The sequence below is a fragment of the Chrysochloris asiatica genome, unplaced genomic scaffold, assembly GCF_000296735.1.
Source record: "Chrysochloris asiatica unplaced genomic scaffold, ChrAsi1.0 scaffold00033, whole genome shotgun sequence".
NCBI lineage: Eukaryota > Metazoa > Chordata > Mammalia > Afrosoricida > Chrysochloridae > Chrysochloris > Chrysochloris asiatica.
In genome coordinates, this window is record NW_006408551.1 from 2,492,103 (window position 1) to 2,503,160 (window position 11,058).

Here is an 11,058-nt window from a genome sequence, read left to right on the forward strand (position 1 = left end):
CCTGTGGCTGTTTGGTTTTAATTGGAAACTGTCTCTTTAAATTTCTAGGAGATCTGTGTGCATGCGTAGTAGAACACTCCGAGGGTTCCAGCTCAGGCACCCCTATAGTCACCAGAATGGAGGTGCGCAAATAGCAAGGAACCAATGAACAGATACCAAAAGAAAAGAATGTCCACACCTTCATCTCAGCGGTTCTCCCAGGCGTCTGTGGCCACTCTGATCCTTTCCCCACGTGGTCTCACCCAAGATGGCGGTTCCTGGAGCAGCCGAGCATCCCAGACTAGAAAGCAATAGATTTCTTGCTTCTGCCACAAATTCCCCCAGCTGTGAGCCTTCCAACCTTCTAAGTATTCCTTTATATGTGGCTCAAGAGTTCTGGGACCAACCCTGAGCCTGCTTGGTCGGGTATTCTGTGTTGTTATTGGCAGAGCTCTCTGCTATACATCCACCTGATCTGCCATCTTGTTTGTTCTTACACACACACATAAATTTAAAAGTAAAGAGGAACATGGCCCTCCCCATACTTTCTTGAACTAGGGCCTGGCCCAGCTCCTCCTTGTAAACCCAGATGCTTCCCCGCTAGCCAGCTGGTGTTTTTATAGGGTCGAGTCTTCAGTTCAACAGGTTCCCCTGTATCTTCTGGTTGTTTGTTGGGGTTGCTGGGTCTGTCTCCCTTGAGGACAGTCTCTCAGAAATACTCTTGAGCAGAGGAAAAAGGAGAAAGTCTTAGAGGAGGCTGTCCAGGCCCCCTCCGATTATGGGGCCCACCCAGTATACCCATAGGAAGAAAAATGGAATATTCAGATTTGGGGACTAATACTGTTCTTTTCCATTCCCCTCAATGGAAAATAGCCATCCTGGACTTGGCACGTAAAATTGGGCATTTGTTATTGACGTTATTAAGTGCCGTTGAGTAGTTTCTGACTCTAGTAACCCTGTATAGGATTTCTGAGGAGCAGCTAGTGAGTTTGAATTGCCAGCCTTGCAGTCCTATGTTTATCCTACTGCGCCACACCAGGATTCAAAATCAGGCATTATATAAGTAGAAATCAGTGTTTGTTTGTTTTTTAAGTCTAAGGTTTTCACTGCAGGCCCCTCAAAACTCTTTTTTTTCCCTGATTCATTTGAAGCATCTCTTTATCCCACAACACCTTCTTAGCATATGTATATTCTATTTATTATGACCAATTTTCACTTGTTTATATATTGCTTTGAAAAAATTTGGAATGGTTTTCAAATGTTTGTGGTTTACATATGGCCAACAACATAAACATAGCCACTATTTACTGAGGATTTATTTCACAGCAGATTCTGTGCTCAGGGTTTTACACATACAACTACAACTTGTCCAGTTTTCATAGTGCCCATTTTATTGTTTGCTAAAGCAGCTCACCTTCCAGAATGGGGGAGTTCCTTGCCCAATGTCACCCACAAGACTAATAAAGTGCTAGAACTCAGATGGGGCTCAGGCCCATCAGTGAGCTCAACACATCCGGATTTCAGGAAGGAGAAGTGTTTTTTGTCATGTTCAGTTGTCTGGTCTCATAGTTCTACTTTCAGCATCCAGTTTAAAAAAAAAAAAAATCCCTTGAGTAACCAGAGAAGGAACAATATGAGCAAGAGTTTCTCCTTCTAGCAAAATAATGAATCTTGTTTACAAAGGTGTGCCAAGTTCTCGGACCATCAATGCGTCCAGATGAAAAGTGGAATCAAATCTGGATTTCACAAGCTTTAGGATGTCCTGCTCCCCTCACTCACCCAGTGGTTGGTGAAGTTTCGGGTGAGAATGGCAGGAGCAAAGGAACGGGCAGGGTTCATACCTGCACCAGTGTAATACATCTGCAAAAGACACAGTTGTAACTGAGACACCCTCCTCCCATTCCACCCTAGTTCCTCTCCCCACAACCCACATTACCCCTGAGAACTAGCACCTTGCCTTCAGACTTGAGCAGCAAATGAGGAAGGACAACCTGCATGACTCTTAGAGGATCCCTACATTGCAGTGAGGGCACCAGGGATGCATTAGACCCAAAGGTGTCTTGGTGTGGCACTGTGGGTTAATGCGCCAGATTGCAAAGCCATTTGAACTGCAAAATTGGCGGTTCAAGCTCACCATCTGCTCCTCAGAAACATTATACAGAGTCGCTGTGGGTCAGAATCAACTCGATGGAACTTAACAACAACATAGACCTAAAAATAAAACTTCTACCTTGGAGTCAAGAAGAATTACATATCATAGTCACAGGGAGAGGAATAGAGGACATGGTTGGTTGTTCCATGGTAACTGATACAGAGTAACATGGATAATGTTTATGTTTGACAGTGGGCTAGGCAAGAAACACTGAAAACTCAGGAAAGGTTTGGGGACCCTGGAATTCTTGAATGAGAAGTTGCTCCCATCTTCTGTTTACCCCAAAGAAGTGCCCGAGGGTGAGGGAGAAGCCAGTAGCCAAGGACATGGAGTCCAGATGGCCGTTCTGCTTCTCATCGTATGTGGCTAAGATGCAGAGCACAAACTAGAGTGTCAGGAAGATCTCTACCATGGTGGCCTGGCCCACACTCACCCCAGGATGTAACTGGACAAAGAAAGAGAAAGGAGGCAGCTCATTAGGGCTGCCACCAAGTTACTGCCTCAAAGCTTCTAGGCAGGGTTCCTCTGATGGAGTCAGTTTCCTGGAAAGAAAGAATAATACAATTCCCTTTATAGTAGTTGTGTTACCAGAGTCACTCTGAAGGAGTTGCCAATGCCAGGGGGTGGGGGTTGTAACAAAGGAAGGACTTTATTGTGTCAGCTCAGTGGATTCCTATCCAGATACTGAGAGTATTTTATAGAGAATAGGGGTGCATTCATGAGGCTGCTTGGGATTGGTTAGCGGGGTTGGGGGTGGGGGTTGGGGGAGTTCGGGGAGTGGGGGGGGGCAACAACTTCATGGGTTACCTGGGATTGGGGAAGGATGTGTGAGCATTCAAGCAAGCAGTTACAGAAGAGGAAGCAGGTAAACATTAGCTTGGGGCTCCTCTCAGAGGTGGGTCAGGAGATTAGCCTAGGTAATCACATGAGGCTGAGGTGATCTGTTGCTTAGTTTCTGGAATGTGAACCCTGCCCCAGGAATAAGGTGTGGGCTTGGGGGACATGGGGGCCAGCACCTATTTCCGCAGGACTGCCTGTCTCATTGATATTTGTATCTTAATTTCTTCCAACAATACTCCTTTGAGGTAGATATAACTGCTACACAGATGGGGAAAACTGAGGCCCCCTAAAATAAAATAAGTTTTTCCTCAAGACCCTGCAAGCAGTTAAAAAGAAAACTGGACCTGAATTTAGTTTTTTTTGATTCTCAATCTAGGATTCTGTACCTTCCTTAACCCCTACATTTTTTTTTGTTTGTTAAGTGCCTTCGAGTCGGTTCCGACCCATAGCGACCCTGTACAGGGTTTCCAAGGGTGTAAATCCTTACGGGAGTAGAAAGCCTCATCTTTCTCCCGTGGAGCAGCTAGTAGTTTCGAAACTGCTGACCTTATGGTTCACAGCCCGATTCGTAACCACTACGCTAACCCCTACATAGCATCTTTTTATTCTCCCCACTCTGAAACATACACAGTACATACATCTCAGATCCCAAGGGAACTGGTATGCCCAACAATCCAGCTACCCCAGACAGGAAGTCAGGGCACCAGGTTCCCCCAGCCCCTCTCCACCCAGCATTACCATGTTAAGCACTAGGCTTCCTCTGATGGTTGATGGTGTAACACTATACAACAAAGCAGCTCCAGTCTCGGCTCCCAGGAGCTTGGCTGCCATGTAACAGAAAGCACAGAGTACCGACAGCGGAGAGCGCACAAGGAAGGCCAAAGTGACGGCAGGATTGACATGGGCTCCACTAATGTGGCCCACAGCTTGCACAGTATAGCCAGGCCCAGGCCAAAGGTGATAGCCACCAGCAAGACATGGAGGGGGCCAGGGGACCAACGCAGCAAGGCCCCCAAACTGAAGAAGACATAGAAGAGGGTGGCAAAGAACTTAGCAAATATGGCAGCTGACTGCAATTCCCACATAGTGGTGGGGACCGGTGCAATGCCTGGATTCTGATACCCCCTAGCCTGCTATGGGTGGGTGGTGGTGGTTATGTGCCATGGAGTCGGAACCGACTCATAGCGACCTTGTACAGATTGACGAGGCTGTCAATCTTTACGGGAGCAGAACGCCTCATCTTTTTCCTGCGGAACAGCTGGTAGTTTCAAACTGCTGACCTTGCGGTTTGCAGCCTGATTCGTAACCACTACGCTACCAGAGCTCCTTAGGGGTGGGTAGTCCCCTCTATAAAGAACTCTTAATCCTTGGGAGGGGTAGAATGAGATGACTGGCCTGTCCTCTCAACCCCTTCACAGAAGTGGAGAGCTGAGCCAATTTCCATACCTCTGATACAGCTGTAGCATTTTTCTCTCCCTCTTCAACTAGGAGATAAACAGAGTCCTTTAGGTGGCAGGGTCAGGCTTGAGATGTTAGTCACAACTGGAGAGGTTTGAAAGAGAAAGACCAAAATAGGGAGATGGGAAAAACCTGCCCTTTATGTCAAAGTTGGGGTCAAAGTGCTGACTGATATCTATATTAGAAATTCCTCAGCTCTGCTTGGAAGGTCAGTCAAACTGAGTTCACTAATAGGGCATAGGGCTATGCTCCTGAGGGTCTCTAGGATCCTCTGAATGCCAGGGGTAAGGATGGGGGTAATATAGGAGTGGGGTCTAACAGAGAAGATGGATAACTGAAGAGCATTCATTAGTACTTGGGATTAGAGGGCCTGCTCCCATTGGCTGGTTTGAGCTGGAATCTGTAGATCCTGCAGCTCTGAAATAGAATAGTTCTGCTGTGTCTGGCTTTTGCTGAGTCCAGGGTTCCCCACCCCCAACCCATGCCAGCTTTGCATTTTAGACTACAGACAGACAGGGAGAAGAAGCTATCAGAAGAAAGAAGCTATCAAATGCAATGAGGGTGGAGTGGGGGTGCAGGGGAAGGGCAAAGGGAACAGTAGTTAAATCTCAGAATCACCTCATAGTTCAACCGAACTCACAAGGCCATAGCAGGCTATAGTGAAAGGAAGCAATGAAATGGGAGGGCCTAATGCCCCCTAGGAGTCTGGGTGTGGTGCTGTCAGATAAGCACTGTACTGCTAACTGCATGGTTGGTGGTTCAAACCTACCAGCCACTCCTTGGAAACCCCACACAGGGTCGCTATGAGTCAGAACTGACTTGACAGCACTTAATAACAACAACAACAATGCCCCCTAATATGACTGTGACCAAGACATAAATCCTAAACTCCAGATCTTTTTCCAGGCCCTGAGGACAGTTCCCCTAGTCCCCAGGGAAAGTGGGGAAGCAGGCTGGTCAAGGAAAGAAAAAATGGATGAGTTGGGGAAGGAAAGCTTGGGGAAAGGGAGTTCAGTTGTACTCAGGCTTGGTGAGAGACTTCCCACTAATCTCCCACCTCTCTTTTCTTAGCCCTCTCCTTTTAAGAACTCTCCAGCCAGATCTCAGCCTTATAATTCTGAGTCTGCTCACCCAGAAGCACCAGATCCAGGGAGAAGGACTAAAAGAGAGAATAAGAGAGTTTCCAGAGGATAAGCCACCACTTGGTTGGACTGGGATGTAGCAGTGCAGAAGAGGAAGAGTATGGGGTTCCAGTAGGAAAAGGATAGACTCCAGATAAAAAGATGGTGATTCCTCCATTCCTCAGGAATCTTACCTCTCAGATCACCATTTTGCTGGCCTGCTTCAGAGTCTCTGTTGGGTATCCTCCACCAACTTGGGGAGTGCTAGCCTAGGTCTAGGAGAGTGTCTTAGCCTGGGTTCTCTAGAGAAGCAAAGTCAGTAAAACCTATATATGTATATGTATAATGAAAAGTTTCTGCCAAGGAAACGGCTCACAATTGTAGAAGTGGAAGAGTTCCAAGTCTGAGTCAGATGAACCTAGATTGGCAGGCAGATAGGCAGTCAGGCAAGTCATAGAGCAGACCACTGGCTCAAATCCAAAGAACTGGAGATTGTAAGACAAGCCAGATACAAGATCCAGACCCAACAGGAAGCAAATAAGCTTTTCCTGAGTGTCTAATTATTGGAAACAGGCCACATCCCCGAGGAAACATCCTTTCAACGGACTGGCTACTCATAGTCAATCATTATAGAGTTAATTGCACTGTATTAGATCTCACCATGGGGATAACCACAGCTCAACTGACAAACCACTGGGTATCCTGGCCTACTCAAATAGACACAAAGTCTTAACTATCACAATGAGTAAAGTTGGGAGTAAGTGGTTCAGGTATTTCCCTTGAAGAAAGATGCCATCAGAGAGATGAGAGCTCCACTCCTCTGACTGGGGAACACCTCCTTTCAGGCAACATAGAACAGTCTCATCCCCTCATTTTCCACCCTCACCCCAAGTCAGTAACCACCTCAAGGGTATCTTAGACACTTACACCATTCTCATTTGTAGGTATCTATCCACCCCAGCCTTCCTCTTTCTTATTCATTAGTTTTCTAATCCAGATTCATTGGATGGGGAACAAGAGCTGAAAATGGCTTCTGTAAACCAGAAATTCTGACATTGAAGGTAGAGACTCATCCTCCTACTCCCTACTCATCTTTATGAACTTGGGTTTTGGGAGAGAAAGAGGAAAACCAGTAAGGATCTGGAAGACAATGAGAAGAATCCCAGGTAAGGCGAAACAAAGACATCTCCACTCCTCACCAGAAACACATGTAAACCAGGAAGAAGGTACCAGTGTTGGGTTGGCAACTGGCTCATTGGATTCTGAAAAGGAAGGCACCTTTGGAGAATTGCCGGGCTTTGCAGGGGAATCCTAGGGCCTAACAGTCTTGGAATTACCCAGAACATAGCCCAAATCATCTTTGTCTTTTTTCTGGTTAGTTTGTTCCCTCTCTATTCCTTTTTGCTATTTGTATTTCATTCTTATATTTGGGTTTCATTTCAAAAGTTACAAAATTTTTTTTACCTGTAGATTCTCCACTTTTCTTTCCTGTTGGCCTTAAGAAAGCATGCAAAACATTTTTAGTGTTTTTTCTCACTAGAAACAATAGAAGTGTTAAAGACTTCATGAAATAATATGGAGATATTTACAAAGTTACTGTAAGTCTTAATGGCTTTAGTTGTCATCATCCTGGAGTTGATCTCTATATTTGACTTTTTTTTTAAGTGAAGCAGTCAATGATATTTAATTATAGTCACTATAAGAGCTCTGGTAGTGTAATGGTTATGAATCAGGCTGCAAACCGCAAGGTCAGCAGTTAGAAACTACCAGCTGTTCCACAAGAGAAAGATGAGGCGTTCTGCTCCCGTAAAGATTTACAGCCTTGGAAACCCTGTGCAGGGTCGCTATGCGTGAGAACTGACTCCACGGCATATAACAACAACAACAACATGTTATATTACCATCGGTGGTGGTGGTGGTGTGCCACTGAGTTGGTTCCAATTCAGTGTATAGGGTTTCTGAGGCTGTAAATCTTTATGGATGCAGAAAGCCTTGTCTTTCTTCCATGGAGCGACTGGTAGATTCAAACTGCTGACCTTGCAGTTAATAGCCCAGCTCACAATCCACTATGCTATCATTGTTGTTGTTGTTAATTGCCATTGAGTTGGTTTCAATCCATAGTGACCCTATATAGGATCTCTGAGGAGCGGCTCATGGGTTTGAACCACCTTAGTACTATCTATTTCCAAAAGTTTTACATTATCTCAAATAGAAACTCAGTACTCCTTCAGCATTTCCTGTTCTTTACAACCCCTGACAACCCCCACAAAAAAAGATAATGAAAAATTCCCACAAACTTTTTGAAGTCCCATCATATATAAACCTGATGTGGCACTGTGGTGATGATGCACTGGACTGCAAGGTCGGTGTTTTTCAGTGTATAGTTTATTGACATCAGTTACATTAATTGGTTGTGCAACTCTTAGCCTTAGTCAATGTGACTTTCCCATCACTGAAAACAGAAACTCAGTGCTCCATGAACTTTGTTTTTTCCCCCTGCACCAGTAACCACATACAAATTTTGTTCTCTACACACTTGCCTGTTCTTTTGACTGAGTTATTTCTTGATTAGTGATGATCAACTAACAAACTATATTCCTAGGGGCAGTAGTCCAAAATGTACTCTTCCCTTTAATAAGGAAGGCTGCATTTCTCAGTACCAGAGAGAATGATACTACTAAGGATAATCCATATTAACAGGGAGCAAGGGAATCTACAGATCTCAAGGACTCTCCAGGCAGAGATATTTGTCTTATTTCATCCCTCCATAAGACATATGGACATTAACATAGTGATCTCTGAGGTTGTCCAGAACTCACTCATCACCTTCCTGAAGCTACTCCTTTGCCAGCCCAGATCACCAGGACCTAAAGAATAACCACTGCCCTCCCACCTCCAAAAAATAAAAAGAATAACCCAGGTTTGAGTTCCATAAAATTACCTGCTTTACTGATCTTATAGGGTTATATGAAGATCAAATAAGATATATGCAAGCAAGGTAAGCAATAAATTGGTCACCTTAAATCAAAATATAAATGAATTGATTCATGAATTAGTCAAATACTGTAAGGTAGTAAATTTTGTAATGTCTCTTCTAGCTATAGTCTTTGTAAACGCCCATCAAAAATTGTGTTTGCTCTGCTGGGTCTGGGTAGATGATGTGGGGGAGGATGCCTATGGATTAGATGATTCCGTTGCAAGAATTGTAAAAACTTGGAATGCTAATGTGTATAAAATGAGCCATCTCAGAAGCAGGAAGGGGGATCTCACAACCATCAAAGAAGAGGCAGGAATGGAGTACATCTTTTGGATCCCGAGATCCTTGTGCAATGAAACTCCTCAACCCAAGGACAAAAAGTTGCAACACTGTAGAAGTGGCAAAGGAACAGCAATAGCAGAACCAAGAGCCACAGCACAAGACACAGTGGAGGCCTTTCCAGCCCATGTTAAGGAAAGCTGAGTAACTTTGGGCAGCAGGCTTTACCTGCACAGTGGGGGAGGGGGGCACCAGGCAGTTAATTGGGGGAGCTAGGTTTTCTGACAGACCACTCATCTGTCAGTTTGTCATACTGTGGTGGCTTATGTGTTGCTATGATTCTGGAAGCTATGCCACCGGTATTTTAAATACCAGCAGGTTCACTCATGGTGGATAGGTTTCAGCTGAGCTTCCAGAAGAAGACAGAGTAGGAAGAAAGAGAGACGGACTACTTCCAAAAATGTAGTCACTGAAAACCTTATGAATAGCAGGGGAACACTGTCAGCACCAGATTATTGAATAATGTAACATGATGAAGAGCACCAGAATACTGTCAGCTATAGTGCCAGAAGATGAGCTCCTCAGGTTGGAAGGCACTCAAAATATGACTTGGGAAGAACTGCCTCCTCAAAGTAGAGTTGACCATGATGAGACAAATGGAGTAAAGCCCTCAGGACCTTCATTTGCTGATGGGGTAGAACTCAAAATGAAGAGAAACAGCTATAAACACCCATTAATAATCAAAACATGTAACATATGAAGTATGAATCTAGGAAAATTGGAAATAGTAAAAAATAAAATGGAATGCATAAACATAGATATCTTAGGCATTAGTGAGCTGAAATGAACAGGTATTGGCCATTTTGAATCTGATAGTCACATGGTTTTCTATGCTGGGAATGACAAATTGAAGAGGAACAGCATCACATTTATTATCAAAAAGAACATATCAACATTAGTCATGAGGAACAGCACTGTCTGTGATAGGATAATATCCATACGCCTATAAAGAAGACCAATTAATACCACTATTATTCAAATTTATGCACCAACCAATAAAGCCAGTGATGACAAATTGAAGAAATCTATCAACTTCTTCAGTTTGAAGTTGATCAAACATGTAATCAAGATATATTGATAATTACTGGCGATTGGAATGTAACAGTTGGAAACAAAGAAGAAGGATCAGTCATTTGAAAATACAGCCTTGGTGATAGAAATGATGCTGGAAATCTCACGATAGAATTTGCAAGACCAATAACTTGTTCATTGCAAATACCTTTTCTAAACAACATAAAAGACAATTATACACATGGGCCTCCCCAGGTAGAATACACAGAATCAAATTGACTACATCTGTAGAAAGAGACAGTGGAAAAGCTCCATTTTATCAGCCAAAACAAATCCAGTGGCAGATTGCTCATATGCAAATTCAGGCTAAAGCTGAAGAAAATTAAAACAAGTCCACGAGAGCCAAAATATGACCTTTAATATATCCCACCTGAATCGAGAGATCATCTGAAATACAGATTTGATGCAAGAGACACTAAAGATCAAAGACCAGAATAATTGTGGTATGACATCAAGAACATCATATAGGAAGAAAGCAAAAGTTCATTGAGAAGACAAGAGAGAAGGAAGAGACCAAATTGGATGTCAGAAGAGACTCTGAAACTTGCTCCCCAGCATAGAGATGCTAAAGAAAATGGAAGAAGTGAGGAGGTACAAGAGCCAAACAGAAAATTTCAAAGGTCAGCTTGAGAAGACAAAGTCAAATATTATAACAAAATGTGCAAAGACCTGGAATTAGAAAATCAAAAGGGAAAAACACACTCAGCATTTCTCAAGTTGGAGGAACTGAAGAAAAAATTAAAACCTCGATTTGTAGTATTGAAAGATTCTATGGGCAAAATACTGAATGGTGAAGAAGGCATTAAAAGAAGATGGAAGGAATACACAGAATCACTGTACCAAAAAGAAATGGTTGATGTTAAACCATTTCAAGATGTAGCATATGTCGTCATGGATAATGGGAAGTGAAGGAAAAACATCAATGAAGCTGCGAGCTAAGCCTTACAACGTTCAATAGACTCCTGTGAACCCGGGTGGAGACCTGGTTGGCCAGCAGTGTTGCAAGACCTGGGGACTCTTGGGTCCAGAGTCAGTGACATAGCCACAGAGGACTAGAGTGGAAAGTGAAGCATCCAGCTGATAAGAAGAGAAGGCATATGCACAAGAACACCCACACTTAC

General features: G+C 43.8%; 1 protein-coding gene across 1 annotated transcript; it reads right to left on the reverse strand.

Annotated features, from left to right (window-relative positions):
* Positions 1-490: 490 nt before the first annotated feature.
* On the reverse strand, positions 491-4,056 carry MIP (major intrinsic protein of lens fiber). The gene is given in 6 exon segments (XM_006859594.1): positions 491-681; positions 684-780; positions 1,762-1,839; positions 2,412-2,576; positions 3,710-3,909; positions 3,912-4,056. Coding segments are annotated over 6 exon segments (876 nt in total).
* Positions 4,057-11,058: the final 7,002 nt, after the last annotated feature.